Genomic DNA, 26150 nt, shown 5'->3' with positions numbered 1-26150 from the left:
GTAGCTTTGATGTGCCTGTAACAACATTCCTTCCTCTTCCCCACTTTCTACGTGTTAGTACCAAGGACCTAGCAATTAGCCACTAATCCAGGATCCCATTACGATCCGCAGTGGTGTCCTGGGAGAGCAAAGAAGGCCCAAGGCCTTGGGACCCTACACCCACGTGGGAGACCCGGAAAAAGCTCCCGACCCCTGGCTTCCCATCCTGCAGTTCTCTAGCTGTTCCAGTTACTTGCGGAGTGAATCATCGTATGGAAAATCTTCCTCTCTGTCTCCTCTTCTCTGTGTATCTCACTTCCAAATAAAAGTAAACTTAAAATCTTTAAAAAGAAAGTCTTGGTAACAAAATACATCGTTTTTCTAAAAATTTCCTGTATGACACCACAGACACCATGAAACTATAAACACTGATTCCAGCAAAACACAGCTTTCCATTGCTAAACTCATCTCTTCTCCCCAACTAATGAACTCTGCATAAAAAAAAAAAAAATCTGGCGACAATACTAGAAAAGCTATTGTTGTCTATCAAGAAAGCAACCCTCTGTTTTGTCTTCCATACAAACTTCTGCATTCCTATCCACGCCCTTACCTAACGTTAGAAATAAGCAACCAATGAAAAGACAACCTTGAGTAGAACAAAACATTCAAATACACAAGGCGGCTTCCGTGGAAAGCAGGGCACAATATCCGCCCATTGTTATTCACACGCTGTGGTTCAATTTCCGATAATTTCCCTCACTACTAAAAAAACAGTCCATCAGTTTAATCAAACGGGAGAAGGTTAGATAAGAGTGCTTACGTCATTCAATTCAAATTTCGCGTCCCAGACGCTTAGGATTCTTAAAGTCACAGCTTCATCCCTCGAGGGCAAATCCCCGTGACTAGGTAGGAGACCGGAGTCTCCAGGTGTGAATCCACCTTCTCAGAGCAGGGCTGCCCAGCCCCGATCCAAAACCAAACCCTCCACGGAGAGGAACCTCACACCAGCGGACGGTGCGCTCTTCCCTTCCCAAGCACACGCGCGTGTGCGTGCGAACACAACCACACCACCCGTTTTGTTTTTTTTTTTTTACACGAGCGCAAAAACAAAACAAAACAAAACCCTGTTGAATAAGATGCCAAGATACAAAGAGGTGCCACCCGGAGCTTAGCACCTCCCGGGGAAGTCGGCCTGGCTCCCAGCCCAAGGCGGGTGGAGTCGGGCTGGTGAGCAGCCAGAGGGAAATTCGACGCCGATTTAAGAAGGAGGTGGAGGAGGTGGGGGGAGAAACTCAACCCGCAGCGCCGGCTCCCCACGTTCCAACAGGCACCCAATTTCAGTCCTAAGGAACGCTCCAGCCTTTTGGAGGCCCCGGAAGCACCGCCAGCCGCCCACCTTCCCTCCCCAGGAGTTAAGGGGTGAGGGGCAGAGCGGGGCGGGGCGCTCACCTTCCACCACGCCACACAGGAACCTCCGAGCCCCTGCAGCCGCCCCGGCCCCGGCCGCTGCCCCGGCCCCGGCTGGGCTGTCTTCTCCAGGGGCTGGAGCTGCCGGCGGCTCCAGCGACGTCCCTGCGGAGGCGGCAGGGTTAGAGCTGAGCTCGCTCTCCCGCTCTTCCAGCGTCGCCTGGCTGTCCTTTTGCACCATCCTCCTGCCCCCGGCCGCCGCCACCTCGGCGGGTCCTCTCGGGCCTCCGTCGGTTGGGCTGCAGGCCCGCAGCCCCGCCAAGGGCCCCTCGGCGCCGAGCGCGCGCCCCCGCCGCGCTTCCCCTCCCCCTCGCTCCGCAGGGGCCCGAGTGCCCGGATGAGAAGGGCGGCGGCACCAGCGCGAGCCCTTTGTCAGCCGAAGCCTCCGCCTAAGCAAGGGAGCCGGAAGCCTCGGCACACAGCGAAGCGGCAAGCTCTCGTTCCCTGGAAGGAAAAAACCAAGGCTCGTCTTGGTCCTCCGTTAGCCCCCGGTGTGCCCTCCCGACAGTCTCAACCCTTCCACTGTTTGCTCTCGCGGCCCCGGCGGCTCCTCTGCTGCCTCTACCGCCCGCTTCCTGTTTATCCGCACTGCGCCTGCGCTACAGACCGGCTCAGACCGGTCCTCTCAACCCTGCTCCCCCGCCTCTTTTGAGGCCAACCCATTAAGCCGCTTTTGTAGGGGGAATATAAGATAGAGACACGACAAACGCACGAGAAAAGGCAGGCAGTGGAGTATACCACTTGTGCTTGCCACCCTTCACAATTAGCCAGGCACCTTGGAACAGACCATTATTCCACCCGAAGAAGGGGAGTATGGGAGGAGGCTGTGGCCCGTAGGGGCAATTGGGAGAGAGGGGGTGTAAGTGGAAAAAAAAAAAAAGAGGTGTTTACTCCTCAATGCGCAGGCGCGGAAAAGAAGTCTTTGGTTCTTAAAGAGGAAGAAGCTGACCTAGTTTCAGCGCAGTTTCTTGTCTTTACATCTCCCTGGCCTGGGCTCGGTTCTTTGAAGGCACCATTCCAAAGAGCTCAGCTCACCCCTCTGCCTTGAGTCATTTTCTCTTACCCACCCCTCCCTACCCTAGCCCTGGTGCTAATCCCTCTTTAAAATTCAATCCTCTGCTTATTTCTTAACTCCGCCAACCCTGATTGGGCTCGGGGCCTCTGTGAGCTCACAGTGCTTTGCACGAGGCGTGGCCCGGTGCTGGGGCCCCCAGGGGAGATGGTGACTAGCTCCTCTGAGCCCAGGTAGTGGCTGCGGCTTCTCTTTTCAGCTGGATCGCCGGTCTTGGTGAGACAGAGGGCAGGGGAGCGGAAAGGGGCAAAAGGCAGGTTTGCAAGTAAAATGGACGAAGTCTGAAGGGCCACAAGATTCATGGATTGAGCTTCAGCGTGAGTCACATGACCTGGGGACACTTCCCAGTTCTACGAGGGCTTGGTGTATGTTCCCACAGCTCCGTGTTATAATACATTTCACACTAAGTTCAGTAACATCTTTATTATTTCACGTTTTGAGAGACAGAGACGATAAATCTTCCACCTCTTGACTCCCTCCGCATATGTCTGCAGCAGCCAGTGTGAGGCAGGAGCTGACAAACGGGTCTGGACAGGTCTCAGTTTGTGATTAATGGCCTGGGCGTCTCCCTCTAGTTTGGATTATAGAGGCTCTATATGTCAATTTGGGGGGTGACTCCTCTCCTGGAAGCCCCACTTGTGGCTCAGACCACTGTCTCTCCTTTTGTTGCTGTTTTTTAGTGGAACATTTCACAAATGAGTCACCCTTGTGCAGGAGCCGTTAATCTTTTCTAGAACATTCCAATTTTTGTATCATGTGCTGCCTAAACAAGAACAGAGGAAACACCTTGTTAAGGGACCTCCTGCAATGACGGTCGAGGGCTTTACACAGCTTCCCTGGATATTTGGTTCTGTGGGAGTTACGAGCTATCCTTAGTTCTAGGACATTTTTCTGCGTCACATCTTACACTGCCTCCAAATGGGCAGTCACACACTGTCCCTGTTCAGATCTTGGCTTCTCAAACTTGAAGAGTAGTTCCAGCCACACAGCTGTTACACATTTTCTCCTCACACCACCCCCCACCTGTAGCTACAGTAGCAATCAGGGCTAAATAGGCTCAAGACAATGTTTATGGAGCTCTTACCTCAGAATTTAGATTCCAGTTGGAAAAAACAAATCACTGGAACTGATACAGAAGGCACTGTCAGTAGCCATGGCTTAACGCACTGTGCCACAACTCCAACACCTAAACATTAGTACCATGCCCAGTGTTCCAAGTCCTCATGAAGGTGTCAGATGGCGGTGTTGGAGCTCAGAGGAGAGTTCTTGGAGGTGTAAACATTGGAATCTCTCCATACAGATGGATTTTATAACTTAAAAAATAATTTTTTTAGAAAGCAAAGTGAGGGAGAGACCTTCCATTTGCTTGTTCACTCCCCAATGGACACAGCGGCTGGGACAGGGGTTGGGCCAGGCTGAAGCTAGGACTCCCCTATGGGTCATCTTCTGCTACTTTCCCAGGCGAATTAGTGTCAGCTGGATCAGAAGTAAAGCAACCAGGCCTCACATCAGTGCATAGATGGAATGTGACATTGCAGTGACAGCCTTACAGTGCCACAAAGGTGGTGCCCACAAATGGTGTTTAAACCATGGAGTTAGGGGTGATTTGGAGAAACAGCTCAGATCTGAACCGAAGAAAGCAACATATAGCATAAGAACAAATCTGCAAAGAAAGGCTGGGGAGACATGACCAGCAAGGTTGGAGCAGGCGCTAGCAAAAGGCAAGAGAAGAGTGTTCTGAGAAGGATCTGCTTTCATCATTCTGAATTTGCCCAACGGCCAAGACAAAATGATGTGGATGCCAACCTGCCAGCTTTTTCTGGCTCCCATCTGGGCATTTCTCACCTCACTAGCAAGTCTCAACTTCAAACCTTAACCTCCCCTAAACTCAGATCTGTCCTAAAAATGGACATTGCTAGGGCGGGTGTTTGGTGCGGTGGCATCCACATCCAATAATGCCACTCCTAAATTCAGCCTCCTGGTCCCTGCCACTCACATGAGATAGCCAGATATGCTGCCTGGTTTCTAAGTCCCAGCTGGCTTCAGCTTGGCCCAGCCCCAGCTGTTAGGGGAGCTTTCAGAATAAACTAACAGGTAAAAGTGCTCTCTCCTGCTCACTCTTTCTTTCAAATAAAAGAAAAATTTAAAAATGGAGACTGTCGGGGCCCAGTGCTATGGCCTAGCAGCTAAAGTCCTTGCCTTGAACACCACGCCAGGATCCCATATGGGCACAGGTTCTAATCCCAGCAGCTCCACTTCCCATCCAGCTCCCTGCTTATGACTTGGGAAAGCAGTTGAGGATGGTAGAAAGCCTTGGGACCCTGTACCTAGACGGATGGCCCAAAGGAGGTTCCTGGCTTCAGATCAGCTCAGTTCTGGCTGATGGGACCACTTGAGGAGTAAATCAGTGGATGGAAGTTCTTTCTCTCTGTGTCTCCTTCTCTCTGTAAATCTGCCTTTCCAATAAAAATAAATAAATCTTTTTTTAAAAAAAAAGGAAGGCTGTGAGGCACAGTACATGGTGTTTTGTTTCGTTTGTTGTTCAAGATTTATCCATTTCTTTATTGGAACAGCAGATCTACAGAAAAGGCAGACAAAAAAATCTTCTGGACTCAGTGCAATAGCCTAGTGGCTAAAGTCCTCGCCTTAAACTTGCTGGGATCCCACATGGGCACCGGTTCTAATCCTGGAAGCCCCACTTCACATCCAGCTCCCTGCTTGTGGCCTGGGAAAGCAGTTGAGGACGGCCCAACGCCTTGGGACTCTGCACCCACATGGGATACCCTGAAGAAGCTTTTGGCTCCTGGCTTCGGATTGGCTCAGTTCCAGCTGTTGTGGCCTCGTGGGGAGTGAACCATCGGATGGAAGATCTTTCTCTCTGTCTCTCCTCCTCTCTGTATATCTGACTTTGCAATAAAAATAAATAAATCTTAAAAAAAATCTTTTGTCTACTAGTTCACTCCCAAAATGGACAGAAAGTGGAACAGCTGGGACAGGACGCATCACCCATATGAGATCCCGGCATGTGCAAAGTGATGATTTAACTACTGTGTTGCCATGCCAGGCCTATTTTCTTCACTATAAAATAATCCAAGAGTTTAACTTGTCCATTGTTATGCGTGGTTGACACTGCCTGGTTTTAAATGCCCATGTTCCATATCAGAATGACCTAACTACCCTGATCCCTGATCCAGCTTGAGTGGGAGCTACTTACTTGGGGGACCCAGATAAGATTCCCTTCTATAAAGTGGGTCCACAGCATGAATCCAGGCTTTACTCCAATGATCCAAAGAAAACCAGGGCCCCCCGAACAAATGGTTCTGAGATGATCCAGAGAACACAGGTGACAAAACAATGTCTTCTAGAAGCGAGGTTTTGCTTCTTGGTCCCCCTAGCCCTCCCTTGACCTGGTCAATGTAACAGTGATGGTGATGTCACCATGTAAGAATGCCCCAAAGGGGCCCGGTGGAGTGGCCTAGCGGCTGAAGTCCTTGCCTTGAATGCGCTGGGATCCCATGTGGGCGCTGGTTCTGATCCCAGTAGCTCCACTTCCCATCCAGCTCCCAGCTTGTGGCCTGGGAAAACAGTCGAGGATGGCCCAATGCTTTGGGACCCTGCACCTGTGTGGGAGACCCAGAGGAAGTTCCTGGCTCCTGGCTTGGGATTGGGATAGCATTGGCCATTGTACTCACTTGGGGAGTGAATCATCAGATGGAAGATCTTCTTCTCTGTCTCTCCTCCTCTCTCTATATCTGACTTTCCAATAAATAAATAAATAAATGTTTTTTTTTAAAACAAAGAATGCCCCAAAGAAATAATGGGGGTGGGTTACCATCACTGACCCCTCTCTAGGAGCAGAACAAAGAGATGGGGACATGCAAGAAGTCTCTGTCAAGCTTGTGCTGTATGCCTCAGGATGACCTACCCAGGGTGCACTCCATCTCCATCCCCCTTGTCCCGCCCATCACTGCTGGATGGGGTACAGACACAAGAGCACATCTCTGCTAGGGCCATGAGGATCATTCACACAAAGCAATTTTTTGTTAAAAATTAAAGGGGATCTCCTCTTCCCTACCCCTACATCCTTGCTTTCCGCCACCCCACCCCCCACTGCTGCCATAAAAAGAATTCTTTCAGATTAAGTTAAATCTACAAAGCAGAAATTCTTGATTCAACTTGTAGGGATCTTGGCCAAGACACAGCTTGCTCAGCATGATTTTCAGGACACTGCTGGCCCATTCTTCCTCGTTGTGTCCTCTCAGGATTTGGGAGGTTCAGGAGGAGCCTGAGGCTAGGTGGGCTTCGCAGCATCCCAGACCCTGCATCTGGTTCTCCTGCCTAGGTATGGGCAGCCTGCAAGAAGGAGAGGTGTGTTTTGGGGCTTGTGTTGTAGGTGTGGGATGTGAGGGACAGAAGGACAGAGACAGCAACCTGTGCATAGCCATTGTGTTTTATTAGATCTGGTGCATTTCTGATTTTACAAAATATATAGAAGAGCCAAAAAATGCAAAGCAGCCAATTGATGTTCTGACAGGAAAAAGGGCCCCCTGGGGGAGTGCCTTGCGTCAGATTCTGGCTGACTGTTGGGAGCTGAATGGGACAAGCAGGTGTACTGAGGGGTAGCAGCATGGCAGGAGTGCTGACAACCAAGTGTCACCCAGGTCCCTTGGTCCCGCCTTTCAGGTGTGTCCTCTGGGTGGACTCACAGGGAACTGAGGAGGAACTGGGTGAAGGGGTGGGGCTGCGCCCAGGATCCTGGAAGATTCTAACTAATGTCCCCACACTGCATTCAGACGCAAAGCCTGCCTCCTTCTTCCCCAGTCATCTAAGGGGAGAGGGAAAGGACTTTGACTCAGGCAGTTCCCTGATTCACTCCACCCATCCAAAGCAAGAGGACGGGGCACGCGAGAACCTGGGCTTTCGCCACCAGGGCAGCTGATGAACAGGCAGGGTGGGCTGCAGATCCAGTAGGTGTCAGCAAGGACATCTCCCATGCTCCTTCTTTCCCCCCTGCCACCTCCACCACCCACACAGACAGGAAGGTAGGAGAAGACAGAATACCAGGGATGTGCCAGAGAGCTGGATCCCAGGCTCTCCTAGGAGACTAAGGAGAGAATGGAAAATTTCTGCAGTGTTTCCAAGAAGATAAAGTCTTCAAAAAGTGCAGAAATCCATATTCTGACGGCTGGGGATAGCAGACCTGTGGCACTCTGAGCTGCAGCTGGCCATGCAGGAGAGCTCACTATCTTCCCAGGTTTTTCTGGTTTCTCCTTTAGCCACTTCCTAGGACCTAACAGCTCAAGGCCCAGATTTCCCTCAGTCCTGTCTGTATTCTTCACACCATTCCTCAACTCCCCTAGGACACTCAGGCTAGTGCGAGAGCCAGCTAGGGGAGAACAGAAGATGCTCTCTGAGCAAAGAATTTCAGGGGAACCATTAATGGAGTTGAGGGGGGGAAAGCACCATAGCAGGAGACATTCTGGCTAGTGTCAGTTTCTAGTGAGGGTGGGAGGGGCACCCTAAGAGCTGGGTGTCAGGCAGGAGGGGGTGAAAGCCGTTTGGAGTTGGGAACACCCCCTAGAAGCCATCTGCCCACTGTGCAGCCCCCTCCACTCAGGGATCTGGACTAGTTGATCCTCAGGCTCTCGGCTGCCCACAGATCCCAAGGTAGGGCAGGCGAGGATGCGGCCAGAGCTGGGAAGAGAAGGGGCAGTCTGCCTAGACTAGGGCTGGAGGATGGTCCCCGGGCCAACCGAGGCTCTCTCCTGGGCAGCTAGATGACATTATCAAACAGCTGCATGGACCTCATGATGTTCTCATCCTGTGGTCACGGGGTAGGGGAGGCAGGGTGGAGAGAGAGAAAGGGAGAGAAAGAGCTTGTCAGAGCCAGGGAGACGGGGAGGCAGAGGTAGGGATAGAGGAGGCCCTCCAGGTGGTATGCCTCTCTCAGGTATGGAGGAACAGGCTTGGGGTGCTGAGGAGTGTGTGTGAGCAGTGCTCTGTCCAACGGATCTTCGTCCTGTGCCACTGAACCAGGCCCTGAGTCTAGACCAGGGAAACCAAGAGGGCGTAGGGCCTGTACCTTTTGACAAGACTCTATGAACTCTTCAATGGTCACCACTCCATCCTTGTTTCTGTCCATCTTCTGCACGAAGGGGGTCCAGCAAGGAGAACAAGAAGGGTGACAGGAGGGAAGCAGGCAGAGGGTGGGTCAGATCCCCTGTGGCTTCTAGGCCTCCCACCCTTCCCCACAGCCTGCCCAGGTCCCGGCACCTGGAAGAAGCTCTCCACATGCTCCCTTGGGGCCTCCTCGCGGAGCGCAGGGTACGTGTACTTGCCCATCATGTCGTAGATGGACTTCATGATGTCAAGCATTTCCTGTTGGGCCAAGAGAAAAGCGGATCCTCCTCAGAGGCTCTGGCCTGCAAGCCAAGAGGCCTGCAGCCCAGGACAGCTTCTGCCCTTCCTGGTGACACATCTGCAGTGTGCATTCCCTCCAATGGCCCCTGGGCCCCCCACCCCTGGCCCTGTGGGTGGCCCTGCACCTCCTTAGTGATACAGCCATCCTTGTTGAGGTCATACAGGTTGAAGGCCCAGTTCAGCCTGTCATCTACGCTGCCCCGGAGAATCACCGACAGACCAGCCACGAAGTCCTGAGAAGCAGGCAGAGGGAGAAAAGCTGGGTCTAGCGGAGCCCTTCACACAGCCTGAGCTCTCGGATGGGCCCAGAAGCCCCCACACCCCACTCACCTCAAAACTGACCGAGCCATCATGGTTGGTGTCAAAGGCATTGAAGAGGAAAGTGGCGTAGGTGCTGGAGTCTGCAGGGGCGGCAGGCAGTCAGTTGGCTGGGGGGCCTTCTGGCCTCTGCAGGGGCCCCCTTCCCCTCTCAGCTGCTGGCTTCCCTTACCTCCTTGGGGGAAGAACTGGGAGTAAATCTGCTTGAAGTTCTCCTCATTGACAATTCCGCTGGGACACTCCTGTGGGGTGGGGGACCAGTCTGAGGGCACAGGTAAACCTCCTGTTACCCTGTGCCCTTTCTCAGGGGAATTCTTCAGGAGGGTTCATGGGCTAGGAGGTAAGATCTCCCCAGAGCACACATAAAACACAAAGAACCCAGCCGCGGGCCTCCTCCCACCTGCCCACCATTGCAGTCACCGGCTGCGAGTCTCGATTAGGCCCCATTCCACTCTGTCCTGCCACGCTTCCGTTTCCACTTCCACTCACGTTCTTGAAGCCCCGGTACAGGACCTGCAGCTCCTTGCGTGTGAACTTGGTTTGCTCTTGCAGTTGCTCCAGACCCTCAGGCCGGTGACACACGGTGGACAGTTCAAACTCATCCTCCACGCTGTCTGCAGGGAGCAGTGTGGAGGGGGGAGGGGTGGACGGACAGCCGTGCCTCAGGCTCGGCCCCTGTGCCCTCCCCTTGCAAATTGCCTCCCTCCCTGTCTCATCTTTGATGTGCCAGAAACCAGCCTGCCAGCTCCCCAAACCCTGATCCGAGGACAAGGAGGCCAGGAGAGAAGTCGCTGGTCAGCTACAAGGGTCTGTCTAGCGCCAAGGCCATGCCTGGCACCGAGGACAGAGCTCCAGCCTTGCCCTGCCCGGCCCCGCCCACAGGCCCCGCCCACCGGCCCCGCCCGAGACATGCCCCGCCCAGCTCCAGCCAAGCCCCGCCCCAGGCAAGTGCCCCTCCCCCCGACCGTCCATCACCTGGGTCCAGCGGGCGGGGTCTGTGGGGGCGGAGGGAGGCTGGGGCGGCTAATGCTGAAGGGAGCGAACTGTCACCAAGAAAGCCGAGATCCGAGCACCGTAACACTCCCGCGCCCGCACACGCATACGAAACGGACACCACGCACTCCTGCTTGCGGGACTCATGCCCTCCCTTTTTCCGAAACGCCCGAGGAATCCCAACCAACAACTCGCCGGACTGCAGCTGAGAGCCCCCCGAACCCTGGCGCCTGCAGGAAGGCGGGCTCCGTCCTCTCCACCTGCATCCCGCTTGTCGGGGAGTGCGCCAGACAGCGCCAGGTCCGAGACAGACCCCAGGACGGAACAGAGTCGCAGACTGCCCCAGCCAATTCACGCACAGACCCTCACACTCGCCCACCGCGCTGGCTGGCGGCGCCCAAACATCCGGGCGGGTCCCGCTTGGTTGTACAGGCCGGGGACGCCCACAGGTTCGCCCTCAATGACCAGGTCCCCACACGGCGGCTTCATCGGCGCACAGGTCCAGCGCCGCCCTGGGACCCCACCAGCGCCCATCCGACTCCACACTGGCCTCGCCTACTCACCCACAGATCTGTCCCGGCAAACACACTGGCCACGCCCCACTGACCACGCCCACCGCCCCTTCCACCCCGGCCACGCCCCCGCCGCCGCGTCCACCCCGGCCACGCCCACCCTTTGCTGGGCTCGCCCACACACCAGCGGGGCTGCCCCGACACTCATACACCGATGGCCACGCCCCCACACGCAGGTCCGCCCCCCGCCGCTCTGGTCATACCAAGACAAGTCCGGCTATACTTTGGCCACGCCAACACACGAAGGCCAGGCCCCTACACTGGCCACGCCCACAATCCCTGACTCACCCCACCCACCAGTTTAGCCACGCCCACACCGGTCCGGCCCCCTTCACACTGTCAATCCCCCAGGCGCCAGACCAGCTCCACAACACGCACTCGATCCCGCCCCGGAAGCACAGGAGAGGCACTTGCTTTCACTGACAGAGGGCAGGGCTTGGGGCCCGCAGCAAGGCAGCAGCTTGAGGAACCGCTGCTTCAGCGCTTTTTTAGTGGGCCCTGGAGGGTGGCCTAGGAAAAGAGAAGACCCCAGGAAGGCAGATTAACCTCCGCTGTGCTCTGTGGCTTCCCCTCTCCCCTCCAGTTAAAAATCCACCCTAGCTGGGAGCGGGGCTAGGAAAGGAATAAGGTGGGGGGAAGGAATGGTGAGGGGGATGTGGAGGTGCAGGTGCGGTGGGAAGGGGGCAGTGTTGGGAAGCATGGTGGGTCTCGGATATGGGTACTTCGTCTAAAGGGGAGTGGCTAGGCAGCAAGGGGTAGGGGCAGTGGCTGACCCTTGGTTTGGGGTGTGCTGGGCAGCTCAGGGTGAAACCAGGTGAAAGGTTGCCTGGGTAGTAACACCTGTCTCTGACACACCCCACACACACAGGATGGCAGGGATGTACAGCAACATACAGAATGAGGAATCACAAACTAATAGATGCCTGTGACAGCAGCTTGATACCAGTAACTCACCTGCTGGTCTAATGAGCATGCTCCAACACACACACACACACACACACACACACTCTTACACAAATACACACCTGACATAAGCAAAACATGTTACAAAGATGGAGACCCACAATGACCAGGGACATCAGAGATTGCATCAAGGTGACCATGCCACATACCATACCCCACTGTGACCCAGGTCCTCACAGCACCCAAATATCTGAGGCTGCACCTCCTCCCACCAGGATTCATTTGTTTTGCATATATCCATATTTCTTTCTCACAACCTCTCATGCCAAGGCACCTCTAATCTTCCTGCCAAGAGAATGGGGCTGCTCAGGAGCTGTTCTGTCCACCCAGACTGTGTGGTCCTTCCTCTGCCCTTCCTGGATGGCTGGTTCTTTGAAGGTGAAATGAGCGCAAACATGGAGGCAATTGAGATCTTGGAGACATAAGCCTCTAGTGTACCAGGGTTATCTGGTGGTGGTGGCCAGTGATCAGAGCTCCTCCTCCCCTCTCCTACAGCTCTAACTGCACCCGGGAGAGCTCCTGTGTTGTGTCTACGGGCATCACAGCTGAGCCACTACAACCACTTCCAGACTCCTGGGACAAAGCCCAGTAGACCTGACCAGGCTGCTAAAGTTGGCCTCAGTTCATTCCTACCTTTAGTTATAGGTTATAGATGCACCCCAGCTTGCAGCTTCCCTGCTCACAGCTTCCTCTCAACCCAGACCCTGAGGTAATTAAAGAGGTACCACCCCCTTTCTTCCAACACCTTCTTACCTCCTCCCATTCCATCAGGCACTATGGGAGGAGGTGGTGGGCTGGACAGGGGATCGACGTGGCCTGGCCCTTGGCCCAGGGCTCCATTAGCCTGGACTTTGGTTTCCCGAAGCCGGATTGCACTTGAGGCCTCTGAGGGTTGTAGACACCTAGCTGGGGGTTGGGGGGTGGAACTCCTCTCTCTGCTTCCACCACAGGTCCCTGCCTGCTCCTAAGCCTGTTTCTTCTAGGCTATTCTGAAGGTGGGAAGAGAAAAGAATGCCTTTAGCCTGCAGGTCCATGACCAGTCCATCTTCTCACCTAACAGACTTAAGGAGGGCAAGTTAGAGCCCACTTGACTTCATCTTCTCCAGATTGGATGGGCACAAACTCAGCTCAGTCTCCCCAGTTCCAACTCCACTGTCTAAGCACAAAATGCAGCAGGTGATGGGGCAGGGCGTCCAGGAGTTGTCTGCTTGTACTAACTCTGGAACAGGCAATTCATGGACCTTCCTCCTGCCCCCAGCTTCTTCCACATCCTTCCAGTTCTCCTAGGTGTCATCTCTGAAGCCCCCGGCCATGGATCTTGCCTGCTGTCCTGTTCCTGGTACAGCTGAGGAGCGGCCTTGCCATGAGTAGCATGGTTCTTGTCTGGAAGAGAAGGACAATGCCCAAGCTCTCCAGGGAGATGTGCCCCTCTCACCTCCAACATCGCCCCCTACGCTGACTTTGGAGTGGGATGGGGAACTGGTCTTGGCTCTCAGCATTTAGGTCCTGGACCATCTGGGGAGTTTGCAGAGGCAATGGGGGAGACAGGAGGCCTGGAAAGCAGGGTCCCTAATCTGATGCCTACCTCACTCCCCAGCTGGAATTGAGCTGTAAATATCTTCCTTGGAGGTTCCCACTGCTGCCCCTCCAGAGCTCACCTTGGTTCCCAAGTCTGGGGCGTGGAGCTGAAATAGCCTGAGGGAAGCCTGGGAACCTCCTCTTTGACCATGGTCATAGCTACCATGTCACAAAGCCCCAGACACTTGCAGTCACATCCCTATCAGAGTACTTGGCTTACAGAGGCACACACTGTGTCCTCTGTCGCATGAACACAGGCACACTATGCCCCCATGCACTGCATCCCCCATACACTCGGAAACCTGCACCTGCACGGATGGAGGCCAACAGAGTCCTCAGCTCTAAAGGGGCCTCCCCAGAAATTGGGTGTGAGCTCAGGCTCCCTGGAACCTCCCCTCTGCCCTCCAGAGCCCCCTTGTATCTCCCAGATCCCTTCACCCCCTCAGTGCCACACTGCACCCATTATCACCTCTCCAGAAGCCCTGTGCTCCAGTCCCTCCTCTGTCACCCCAACCACTGCCTGCCTGAGGGCTCGCTCTCTCCCCACAGTACATCCTTGCTCACCTCCCCAGAGGCTAATCCCATCACTAACCTGCTCCACCTGCCCCCAGGAGCCAGAGCATTCTCCTACCCAGTGCTGCCAGTGGCCCAGACACCTGGGTTACCTTCCAAGGAGACAGGCTCAAAGAGGCCGAACTGTTCCAGGACCTTCACAAACAGACCGAGGACCACGAGCACAGCGACCATCTCCAGCCCTTCCAGGTTCATGGTGGGCCCAGGGCATAGCCCAGCCCCAGCCACTGCTGCCCGGTAACCTCTCTGCACCTCCCCTCAGCTCCCCAACCAGAGGAAGATGCCCACAATCTCCCTCCCTTCTCCCTCCCTGCATTTCCTCCCTCTTCCTCTCTCACTCCGCCTCTGCCCCACCAGCCTCCCAGCCACAGCAGCCGCCTCTTCCTCTCCATGGGGCCACCGCAGCCTCTGCACTGGGCAGCACCTCAGGAACCTCTGGCAGGAAGGCTAGGGGACAGGACAGACAGAGGAGGTAGGGAGAAGTGTGTGTGGGGAGGGGACCTGCCTCTGTCCACAGGACAACTGTCAGTGACTGCTGTGTGCAAAGGGAAGGGGCAGAGGGAGAATCTGTGCTTGAGGAATGGGCAGGCACAGAAGGGCAGGATGGATGCCATGGGGAGTGTGGAGCCCACATGAGGTGCACCTGTGTAAGTAGGTGTGTTGTATGGGGCAGGAGGCAGGCTGGCACTGGATGTTCCCCATGAGTATGTTGCTTTCACTGTGGAGGACACATCTCCTTGTGTGTGTATGCGCATGTGCATTTACCTGTAACTCTAGCCTGATGCACTGTCACACAGGTGTGTGCTGGATGTGTAGCCATGCCTTCCCACCTTCATATCACTGGATGCATGTGGTGTGAGTGTGGCAGGATGTCAGAGGATCTCGGAGTGGGTAGGAAGAGTTCTAGCAGGGCTGTGGGCTGGGGGTCTGAGTTGGTTGGTGGGCACTTATGAACCATAGAATTCGGAGTATGGGCCTGAAGATGCGTACCTGGTCCTGCACAGACTTGCCTGAGAAGATATGGGGGGAGAAGGTGGCAACCTCTCCTGGAGCAGGACTTGGGCCACCAAAAATGAATGACAGTTGCCATGGAGATGGGGAGGTAGAAAGTATTCTCTTCCCACAGGCCACAGACAGTGACACTGAGGTCCCAGGGAGGGAGGCAAGGTTTATTACCTTCTTGGGAGGGGACTTATTTGTAGCTGCCTTTGGGGTTAAGAGAACCCAGATGCTTGGGAGAGAAGCGGGGACCGTGCTGTTCCCTCTTTCTCGTTGGGACATCATCCAAGAGGTGCCCGAGTACTGCCTGCACCTCAAGAACTTTCAGTGAACACACAGGGCAGCCAGGGCAGAGAGAATCAGACCTGTCCCCAGCCCTGGGGGAGCCCCTTCCCCTTCCTAGATCCCTTTTGCTGCTGCTGGTGTGTGTATGCGTGTGCACACGTGCATGTGTGTATGTAGGGGTCAGAAGGGTGTGTGCAGGTGTGGAGAGGGTGTGTGTAGGAATGGGGAGGATGTGTGTAGGGGTGAGGAGGGTGTGGAGAGGGGTCTGCAGAGCCAGTGAGCACAATCCAGCCACTGAGTTAATGCCATGATCGCTGCCTCTCACTGCTGATCCACTGTGATGGCATGTTCACTGTGTGCTCTCAGACACTTCACATTGCATTTCCATGACACACTGACAAAGGCCAAGCTAACTGTCTCGCCTTACAGGTGCAGAGATGAAGCCAAAAGGAAGCTGAGGAAATCACCAAGATTGGAGTGTCCACTTTAACCCAATCTTGGCTCGGAACCTATGCTGTAAGCCACCATGTCACCCTGGCTCCTTTCTTAGGAAATTTGCTCACCAGAAGGCCCAGTCTGGGGGGACTGGCCCAAGAGGAAGCCCTCTCTCCCACCCAGTTCTGGGATGAAAGTAGCCAGACTCCAATGCTCGGGTTCAAGTTCACTGACTTGCAGTTCCACAGGGCCACCACTTGAGGTCAGCTGTATACCTGGGTACACCATAAGGTACCCCTTCCCTCTCCCCAAGGCTCCAGATCCTCTGGGGAGTTGGGGGAACGGATATTGCTGGCAGGCTTGGTCTTAGGTTTGTCCCTCACTCAACCATGGGGCATTCAAGGCTTGCTGGTGGTTTCTCATACCATATAAGTTACTGTTTAGACAGATGAAACCAACAAGTAGCTCCCTACAACTTTCCCAATCCCACTGATGGTACTGAATACCCTTACCCCATGCTTGCCAGTAAATCCCTCTTTTCCAGCCACCATGGCCTCCTCACTGTCCCCCAAACCCATCCCATCCAGTCCCCTCTCTATGCCCTGGCTCCCAGCATGCCTTCTGCTGTGATGCCCCGTCTCCCCACCGTACTTGTGTTCCCCCCAGTGGTTCTTGCTGATCGCTTAGATGTAGCTTTCATGACTTCATGAACACCAGCCTTCAACCACCTACCAGTTACTGCAGTGCTCACTGGGTTCCATATTGATCACTCAAAACTCAGCACCTTAGTGTTACTGGCGGGAAGAGTGAAAGAAGGCAGTGTGGCATGGCAGATAACAGCATGGGTTAGGGTACAAGACTCTCTGGGTTCCAATTCCAGCTTTGCAACTTGCATTGAACTTGGTGAGTTCTTCATTCCCGTGCACCTTGGTCTCCCACCTCATCTGGTTGCTGGGACAAGCAAATGAATGAACACAGAAAAATAATACCTGCAAAGCCAGCATTGTGGCATAGTGGGTAAGGTCCCCAATTAAGACCCTCACAATCTATATTAGAAGGCCAATCCAATCTTAACTACCCTTCCTCTGATCCAGCTTCGTGCTAATACGCTTTGGAATTAGCTGTTGATGGCTCAAGTACTTGAATCCCTACCACTCATATGGGAGACCCAGATGAAATTCATGGCTCCTGGCTTCCATGTGGTCCAACCCTGGCCAGCAGGGCCATTTGGGGAATGAACCAGCAGATGAAATATTTCTGTTATTCTTTCAAATAAATTGGGCCAGGGTAATCACAGAATATATATTACCATTATTAATAACACAACATTCTCTTTACATTCCTACTGCTCTGAATGGTTCACAACACATTTGCTCAAATATTATTCTCCTGGTGGCTTCTATGACAATCCCAGGATGCAGGCAGAGAACAGTATTGTGTCTATTTCAACAAGGCCCAGAGAGGTGCAAGGGCTTGATAAAAGCCATGTGCTTAAGAGGGGCTGTGACAGAGTCATGAAACCAGATCTCTCTGGATCATTCTTTAATCCTAAAAAACAGATTCCAATCTGCAAGACAGAAAAGATTGCTAAAAACCTAAACCCATGCAAGTGGAGTGGCAGGCTCCAGGTATGCCATGGAATAGGTGAGTTCTGCCACAGTTTGGAGCTTCCTGGATAGGAATAGAGCCACACTGAGATAATGAAGGATTGATTCATTTAAAAATGTTCGTGCTGGGCCCAGCACAATAGCATAGTGGTTAAAGTCCTTGCCTTGAATGTGCCGGGATCCCATATGGGCACCGGTTCTAATCCCAGTGACCCTGCTTCCCATCCAGCTCCCTTCTTGTGGCCTGGGAAAGCAGTCGAGGACAGCCCAAAGCATTGGGAACCTGCACCCACGTAGGAGACCAGGAAGAGTCTCCAGGCTCCCGGCTTCGGATTGGATCAGCTCCAGCACTTACATTCACTTGGGGAGTGAACCATCGGATGGAAGATCTTTCTCTCTGTCTCTCCTCCTCTCTGTCTATCTGCCTTTCCAATAAAAATAAGTAAATCTTAAAAAAAAAAAAGTTTGTGCTGGACCTGGCACAGTAGCCTATCAGCTAAAGCCCTCACCTTGCATGTGCTGGGATCCCATATGAGTGCTAGTTCTAATCCCAGCAGCCCTGCTTCCCATCCAGCTTCCCAAAGCCTGGGATCCTCCACCCACGTGGAATACCTGGAAGAGTCTCCTGGCTCCTGGCTTTGGACCGGCTCAGCTCCGGCTGTTGCAGTCACTTGGGGAATGAATTACTGGACGGAAGATCTTCCTTTCTTCTCTCCTCCTTTCTGAAAATCTGACTTTCCAACAAAAATAAATAAATCTTTTAAAAAAATGTTTGTGCTTACTATGAGATAGGACCTGCTCTAGGCAGGTCATCAAATGAGCTATAGTAAAATCTAACTGGCAGGCCGAGGAAAGCACAGGGTAGTTATTTTAAAAAAAAGGATTTATTCCTTTGAAAAGAAGAGCAAACAATAATAAAACAATAATAAACAAACAATAATAAAAAGGAACAAAAATAATGAGAAAACAAAAAGAAAAGCAGAGCAAAAAACAGAGAGGAGAGAGAAAAATTCCACTTACTGGCTTACTCCTCAAACAACTGCAACAGCCATAGAAGGGCCAGAACAAACCCAGGAGCAAAGAAACCCAACAAGTCTCCTGTGTTGGTGACAGAGGCTCAGGTACCTGGGCTGTCCTCCATTGCTTTCCCAGGTCTGTTAGCAGGAAGCTGGATTGGAAGCAGAGCAGCTGAGAACTGAATCTCTGATGTGGGTCACTAAATACAGGATGCCAGTGTTGTAAGTTGAAGCTTAACCTTCTGTGTCCCCATGCCAACTCCCAATTAGGGTAATTTATGAATTGATTCTTAAAAAAAAGGATTTATTTATTTTTATTGCAAAGTCAGATATACAGAGAGGAGAGACACACGGGAAGATCTTCTGTCCGATGATTCACTCTCCAAGTAACCGCTACGGCTGGTGCTGTGCTGATCCGAAGCCAGGAGCCTGGAGCTTTCCTCCAGGTCTCCCATGTGGGTCTAGGGTCCCAAGGCTTTGGGTCATCCTCAACTACTTTCCCAGGCCACAAGCAGGGAGCTGGATGGGAAGTGGAGCTGCCAGGATTAGAACTGGCACCCATATGGGATCCCAGTGCGTTCAAGGCGAGGACTTTAGCCACTAGGCCACTGTGCTAGGCCCCGGATTTGTTTTTGATGCTTGCCTCAAAGATCAACAGTCCACTTTAACTAAGGGATCAACATTTATCAGTACATTTGGTGTCCCTGGTATGTACATGCATTCTTTGTCCTCATAAAAAACCTCAGAAAGAGGGTTTAATTTTTCTTTTCTTTTCTTTTTTTGTACTGATGTGGCCAGAGAGGTAGAATATCCAAATGCATATTGCAGATGGAAGAATGGAGGATTTGATACAGTTTTCCCAAGATAGCAGATGATTTGTGGGTAAAGAATGACTTTACTCAGAGCCAATGATCTGTCAGCTCTCCCGGGCTGTTCCTCCCATCTGTGTGGCTAGGCAAGGAGTGCTGGGTAACCATGGCTTACTTTAAGTTGGGGAAGATGGATGATTCAAGCAAGAAAGGCTGAATGCCCCCAAATTCCGAATGCCAAGCCAGATGTATTGGACTGAACAAAGTACCATAGCAATAACCCTCCACCCCTGTCCTCTGCTGTAGACAGACTTGCAAACCTGCAGCCAGCAGCTTCCTCCTGGACCCTCCTTGTCCTCTCACACCCCTCCAGAACTCTTAAAGGCCTGCCCCAGCCTCCCAGGGACTCATGCCTCAGTGGGAGGGAGGGTCTACAGAAGTCAAGGAATGAACCCTTTCCAGCAAGACCTGGAAAGGGTTGACCTGTGCAAATCTGTCCAGCCCCCTCTGCCAGAGCATCCCATCTGGGCTCACCTCTTTGCCTGTCAGAGTAAAACCCCATGGAAGCCCTTCAGGCAAAACTCAGGGGACACCACCTTGCTCACAGCCCCTCTCACAGGTTCACACTGCCACCACACTGCTTTGTGGGGGTTCTGTCCCTTCTTTGCCCTACTCCCTGCTCTGCCCGTGTCACCACACATCCCCACCATTACTCAGCCATGAAAAGCCCAAGTCCCTCAGACCTCTATAGACCCATTGAGGCCGAACAATGCTGTAGCCCCGGCTGCATGCAGTGATTAATGGCTTCCCTAGACGCTGGCACTATTTTGGGTGCTGGAAGTCACGCCTGAAATGATTGAGAGCTAGCCCTGCCTGACTCTAGCCATCTGTCACTGGGGACAGGCCCAAGCAAGGGGTTTGGGGACGCATGTTCCCCCTGAGGCTTTTAAACCCATTTTCAGCACAGCATCATCTCCCTTCCTTCTACACGTGTACAGGATAAGCAGAGGCCACAGGTTCCACCAATGCTCCAGGGGCTCAAGTGGATACAACTGGAGACAGCTGAGAAACTACAGAGCCCAGAATGCCACAGGCAAGGCAGTTTTAGGCCTCAGGAGGGCAGGTGGGAAGCAGATGCTAGGTCCTGTGGGTTCTGCCCAGTGGCCCTAAGAAAATCCAAATGGAGTTACACAAACCTCAGCAGTGCCACAGAATGCCCATAATGTACACTTCATCTGTTCCCACAAATCTCACACCAGGGTCCAGCCCCACAATGGCTACACAGCTCGCACAAAAGGGGAATCAGAAGCCCCCAGCCCTCAAGCACAGAACACAGAGGACTAGTCTATGGAATCCCAGGGTCATGCAACCCCCAAAACATGGGGTCTCATAACAGCCAGGTGATAGCCCTCACCCTGTGGTCTATGCCTTCCCGGCCTGTCCACCATACACGAGCTGAGCTCCCACTGGCCCAGCCCCTTCTTGGGGTCCTTTCTTTCTTGACCCTGACCTGTCTGTTCCCCTGAGGCATCCTGATGCCAAATAGTGCAGAACTCAGCAGACATTCCTGGCTCTGCCTAGCTTCCTCCTTTCATCACCGAGAAAGGAGCCCTGGCCTTAACTTAAGCCCCCTCCTCCACCAGGGTGGAGCCGGGATGTCCCCTCTCCTCTCCACTCTGAAGCGTCCATCTCTAGCTGTGGTCCTTGCTGGGCTTCAGGAGGGGATGGATCTTGCCCTCTGGACCCGGTTCTTGAAGAGCACTTGCTCCTCCACCTGAGGGTAGGGGCTTCCCTTCCTGGTCCCACTGCAGGCACTTCCTCAGGAGTGCTGCCCCTCCCGTCCCTTTCATACCTGGCGACAGTGACCCAGTCACCAGCTGGTAGAGGGATCGTGCTGCCTGCCCCAAAGGGCTCCGGCACCTGCGGGGGCAGCGGTTCATGGTCGGGCTGGGCGCTCTGTGGCCAAGCTCCGCCCGCAAGGACGGCCACAGTGCTCAGGTCCCCGCCCCCGCGGAGTGAGCCTGGAGTGGAAGGACCCGCCCTCCCGCCTCTCCTTTCACAGATGCACAAGGGGGACTCCCCCAGACCCTGATGCACTCGCCCCAAAGTTTCTGGAGCGCTGTGAGGTGGGAGGTGGGAGGCGCGGGTGGGGCGTGAGAGGGGAGTGTTGTCGGGGTTTCTGGCGGGAAGCGGGGAACATATGGAATTTTAACAGACTTACAAGGGAAATGGACCTTCTCTATTTATCGCCCCCTTTCCGCCCTTCCACCTTCTGTCACACCCCTGCAGCCACTTTCCTCCTCGGCTGGTTTTTGTAGCCACGGGGTAAGAGGACATGGTTGTCATGGCAACTCCCCACACTTCTACAGTTCGGGAACCAATGGGAGAAGGAGCAGGAGGGAGGAGAGAGGGCGGTGAGGGTGTTGGGGTGGCAACGAAGAGGCGGCTGCAGTGGGCCCCCCCGGTAACCTGGCTCCCGATCTGTTTCTCCTGTTGATCTGCGTCCCTTTGTCTCGGGCTCGCAGGCCTTCAGGCTCTGTCGTTACACACCAGTGGGCCGCTCCCTTTATCCCCCAAGCAGTTCCCCCGGAGTCAAGGTTTTCAGGAGCCTCGAATGCCTCCAAACTTCAGGAAAGCCTGCAGGAGAGATGGGGTCCCATTCCTTCAGCTGGGATCCCGTTCTTTCGGGTTTACAATCCTACACCGAAGGAGCGGGAGTCATCATCCAACTCCACCAGAATCTTCCCCACTTGACTGCCGGCGACTGTCCCCAAGTCAGGATCACTCCGCATGCATGGTCGCTCAAAGCCACACGGGGGCGCCGCAGTCCCGAAAACCACGCCGGGCTGGAGCGACCGGGCCACAGGCGAGCCCAGCCCCGGGACCGGAGCTCAGGCCTGGGCAGCCGGGTCCTGCTTCAGTCGTTTCTCCGTTAGGCCAGGGCCGCCTCTGCTCGCAGCCTTTCTCCACTGTCCCACGCAGCGGTCCTTCTGGGTCAGGCCTACCTGAGGGGTTAACTAGCTGAAGGGGGCGGGTAGAGCTGAGATTTTTTTCTCTTTCCCGGAAAAATCCTCACAGCTGTTTTGGAATTTGGAGTGGCAGTGGGAGAAGGAAGGCAGGCGGGGGGTGGCCCAAGATGCTCTGAAATGTAACTTGGAGCTGCCGTTCCCTCGTCAGCCTTGGTGGACCTGGTGACCACCCCGCCCCCACTTTGTGTCTCACGCCTGAGGGAAAGGCTCCGGTGCCAGGGTGCGCACTTCAGCACCGTGGACAACGACTCCGCTTTCGCCATCAGCGCGGGCGCCTTGGGAAAGCGCTCAGCATCCCTACCGGCAACGTGTCCCAACGCATCCCGGGCCGCCCAAGGCTGTCCTCGCCGGGAGAGGAGACCCTCCCCCTTCCTCCCATCTCCTCCACTCCCACACGTCCTGCTTTTACTTTCCATGTCCTGCGTGGAAGCTCTCCACAGCGCCGCCGCCTCACCTTCTCTAGTTTTCCCTTGGGCGGTTGTGTGTGAGACAGGCAGGCTGGCTGGCGGGTAAGCTGGCTGGCAGGCAGCCGTATCCCCCATTTTACAGATAAGAAAAGTGAGATCCAGAGGGTCTCCAGTTAATATCTGTTCATTCCTGGCTGACCTGAAGCTCTGCACATTCAGATTACAGGTGCTCCCCTCCCCAGCTCCCTCTCTGATTCAAGTGGGGGAAAGGATGACTTCACTCAAGGAGAGATTCCATTAAGGTAGGAAGTAAACACTGACTAATGTGGTGCTAATGGGGGTCCCAGGGCCCTCCCTGATCTCAGGGGATCCTGAGCTGGGGGAAGAGTCCTGCCTTTGGATGGACTCCTTCTGAGTCTGGCACACCTGGGGTTGGTAGGAATGGCCCTTGCAGGGGTTCTCAGTAAGACAGTGAGGGCCTGGGGGGTCAGATAATGGAGGAGACACTTGGGCTCCAGCCTCCATACATCCTGGCTGCATCACACCTGCATCCCCACACCTGACAGCCTCCTCATATCTCCAACCTTAACCTCTTCACGAAGGACAAAGATCAGGGACCTGGCTTTGTCAGCTGGCGGAGAGGGGGCTGGCCTTTCTCCTCTGGCTCTGTTGAAGTTCTTGTGCAGGCTGCACAGAGAGAGGCACACACAAGGGGAAACACAAACAGTGACTCAGTCACCCACACAAACAGGTCTGCCCACCAGACCCAGGGGTAAGCCCAGGCTCTAAGGGCAGGGCCTCACAGGCCTTCCCAATGTGGCAACAAGAGGGTGCCTAGGCAGCAGGGTGGTTTGGAAGGCCACATGGTGTGTCCCAGACCTAGGACTGCTATTTCTGGCTGTGAAAGGGGGACAAGGAGGAGGCTGTGTCTGCCTTCCTTGGGGTCTAGGCAAAGTTCTGGAAAGACTGTGAGGGGTGAGGAAGCTTTCCCCTTTAGAACAATCTAAGTCATTTGTTTTGGATGGGGGAGGAGGTCTGAGTCCAATACTAAACAAAAGCTCTCTTCTGTTGCCCACACCTGGGACCCTGGCTGGGTGGCTGGGCACTAGAGCTTGTGGGGTCCACATGGGCTATCATGAGAACTTGGGGAAGCAGAGGGGAGTACCAAAGAGTTGCACCTGCCAGGAAGCCAGAGGCAGCTAGGACAGGAAGCATCAGGGACATTCACCAAACCCCCCTGCAAGCACTGTCATGGGAAAGTACACACTCAGCATTGCACGCTCCTAGAACATTCTCACACACAACATGATCCAAGCTGTATCACTCAATGCTCACCCCATAAGGCTCTCCAACTCTCACAAAGTGACACACAAAGTGAAGCCCTGGACCATCCCAGGAACTGCACACCTGCTTCAGACAGAATCACACTCCAGGCTCATAGCTTACATGCCATGGAAACACATGGTCAGAACTACTTTGTGGGCTCCACCAGCTGACAAGACACACAGCCGCCCTGCCACACAATCGCACTGGTCCTGGCTGTCACCAAGCCCAGGGCACTTGGCACCCAGCTGTGGAGGCGCACACAGAGACACAAAGAATGACAGGTGCTCACGAACGTAACACCTCCCACTCTAGGTACCCTCCCATCCCTGTGTCACACACACCCACACCTGCTGCCTCCTTACACCTGCCCTGCCTGCACCTCCCCCACATCCCTCTGGTGAGCCAAAGGTTTGAACCCCTGTCTTGCTTCCCATATCAGCGGGAGTGGGGACTGCCTGGGACCGGGGAAGAGGGTGGATAGGGACCAGGCCAGGATCAGAAAGGTATAAGGGTCCGGGGAATCTACCCTCTCTCCTGTGACCCCCACGCCATTGACTTACCGGTGAGCTGGTCGTAGGAGCCGTCCAGGTCTCGGGAATCCGACAAACTCTCCTTGCGGCCCTGGCCCCGCATGGCCCCCGGCGCCCCCCTCCCGTTTGGGTCGTGGGAGGGGGCGCCGGGTGGCCGGGATAGGGCGCTCACACGGCGCCCCCTGGTGGCGTAGCGTGGGGTAGGGGCTGGGGGTCTGGGAAGAGTTGGGGTTGGGGTCGGGGTGCGGGGCCTGTTCCGGGGCCCTGGGACAGAAGGAGGGTTAGGCAGCAGGTGAGCGCAGAGCCGGAGGCACAGCGGAGCTGAGCGCGGAGCCGAGCCGCCTCTCCTCCGCCCCCTCCTCGCGGCTGTCACCGCCGCCTCCCCCCTTTGGCGCTGCCGGGATTGGCTCCCCCTACCCCCGCCCCCCACCCTCTGCAGCTCGGGGGAGGCACTCGGCGACTGGGTGAACTGGAAAGTGCGAGAGGGAGAGTAGCTCTTCAGCAGTACTATCTCCTAGCTCCCGCGGGGTTGGGGGGAAGGGGAGCATGCTCAGGAGGGGGGTGCGTCGCAGTAAGGACCCCTGGGAGGAAACCCCGCCCCTTCCCCCACCCTGTGGAGGCACGGCGCCCAGGGTTCTTGTCTTTCTCCATGGGGCATCTGCCTGTGTGGTCGCTGCCAGTTCCTCTACTGAGGCCGGCTGGAGATGCAAAACCGCTAGGCAATTTTCTCCCTTCCTAGGTTTCAGAAGGCCCCTGTGATGAGCCTGCTCCCTTTTAGGTGTCTTCTTCCAGCTCTGACAAGCCCCACTAGGCCAGGTGAGAAGACGCAGAAATGAGGAGTGGCCTCAGGCCAGTGTCTCGACTCTCTGGCTTTCCCCAACCCCTTTCAACTTTTCTGCCCTCTCTGTGGCCAGTTCTGTTCTGTATTCCCAGCTTCCTAAAAACAGGCTGAAAAAGCAACCGAGGTTTGGGATCCCGGCTAAGGACAGGGTGGGAAAGAAAGGCCCCAGCTGAGGCCCTCTGCTCTCTCTCCCAAGGCAGGGCTGGCATAGGCCTGGGCTCCCTGGGGCTCTCATGATGGCTTTTCCAAGGATGCTTTATGGGCTCATGGCTGAGGAGCCCATTCTGGGCAGAAGTAAAGGGATGTGTGTGTGTGGGGGGGGAGGTGGAGGAGTGACCTGTAAAGCCAAAAGCTTCAGCTAAAGTGACCTCAGCATGTTTAATCTCTTCCACTGGACTTCATTTCCAGTCAATTGATTCAATCAACCCAGCTGGGACTGTGGCAGGAGCTACAGCCAAAGAGAGAGGGACTAACAGCAGTGAAGGAAGACACTGGCTCTGCCCAAGCACCAGACAGTCCTGGCATAGAGGCAGGGGGCACTGGCAGAGCATGGGAACCCCTCTGAGGGTGGTTTCCAGGACAGAGACTGCTGTTTGGAAACTGGAGAAGGTGTGTGTGTGTGAGGTAAGGTTAAGAGAGGACTTGTGGAGGACGGGGATGCCTAAGCCCTTGACCTGTCCTCACTTTTTATAGGAAAGACAGCAGACAGGCTGGCTGGCCAGAACACCACCCAGTAGGGAGACAAAGGGACCTGCCACCTGCCTCCTCCCAACTAGAGGGCAAAGGAAGCTACCTTACACCTCCCTTAATCCAAAGAGCCTCTACAAGAGCCAGGAGACTCAGAGAACCTGTAAGGACAGGCAAGGGTCTTCAGCCAGATTGGACTAGCACCTAGAGATGCTCTTAACTCTGTCTTTGATAAATGAGTCTG

General features: G+C 54.5%; 2 protein-coding genes across 15 annotated transcripts in view; both read right to left on the bottom strand.

The window, feature by feature from the left end:
- Window positions 1-2000, bottom strand: part of OGA (O-GlcNAcase) — a 32098-nt gene extending 30098 nt beyond the window's left edge. The window contains exon 1 of one of the 2 annotated variants that reach the window (XM_040992268.1): window positions 1429-2000. In XM_040992268.1, the coding sequence (XP_040848202.1) occupies window positions 1429-1627 (199 nt within the window). In that variant the 5' untranslated portion in view covers window positions 1628-2000. The remainder of the gene's footprint in view (window positions 1-1428) is intronic. The other variant, XM_040992269.1, reaches the window with a different exon arrangement.
- Window positions 2001-6955: 4955 nt separating this feature from the next.
- On the bottom strand, window positions 6956-24731 carry KCNIP2 (potassium voltage-gated channel interacting protein 2). Of its 13 annotated transcripts, none has more exons than XM_040992258.1 (10): window positions 24409-24731; window positions 11236-11331; window positions 10232-10285; window positions 9746-9870; window positions 9429-9498; window positions 9269-9339; window positions 9064-9171; window positions 8792-8896; window positions 8601-8663; window positions 6956-8339 (listed from the first exon to the last, which is right to left on the bottom strand). In XM_040992258.1, the coding sequence occupies exons 1-10, from the start codon at window positions 24479-24481 to the stop codon at window positions 8292-8294; spliced, it is 813 nt and encodes a 270-aa protein (XP_040848192.1). In that variant the 5' UTR covers window positions 24482-24731; the 3' UTR covers window positions 6956-8291. The 13 variants fall into 13 exon arrangements, with proteins under 13 accessions (XP_040848192.1, XP_040848191.1, XP_040848193.1 ...); XM_040992257.1 differs by having other exon boundaries at window positions 10232-10336; window positions 24409-24481; XM_040992259.1 differs by lacking the exon at window positions 10232-10285 and having other exon boundaries at window positions 24409-24701.
- Window positions 24732-26150: the final 1419 nt, after the last annotated feature.

The sequence above is a fragment of the Ochotona curzoniae genome, unplaced genomic scaffold (genome assembly GCF_017591425.1).
Source record: "Ochotona curzoniae isolate NIBS_2020 unplaced genomic scaffold, NIBS_Ocur_1.0 contig_66, whole genome shotgun sequence".
Classification (NCBI taxonomy): domain Eukaryota; kingdom Metazoa; phylum Chordata; class Mammalia; order Lagomorpha; family Ochotonidae; genus Ochotona; species Ochotona curzoniae.
The sequence above is the reverse complement of the archived record's forward strand: the minus strand, read 5'-3'. Positions and strand labels throughout refer to the sequence as shown.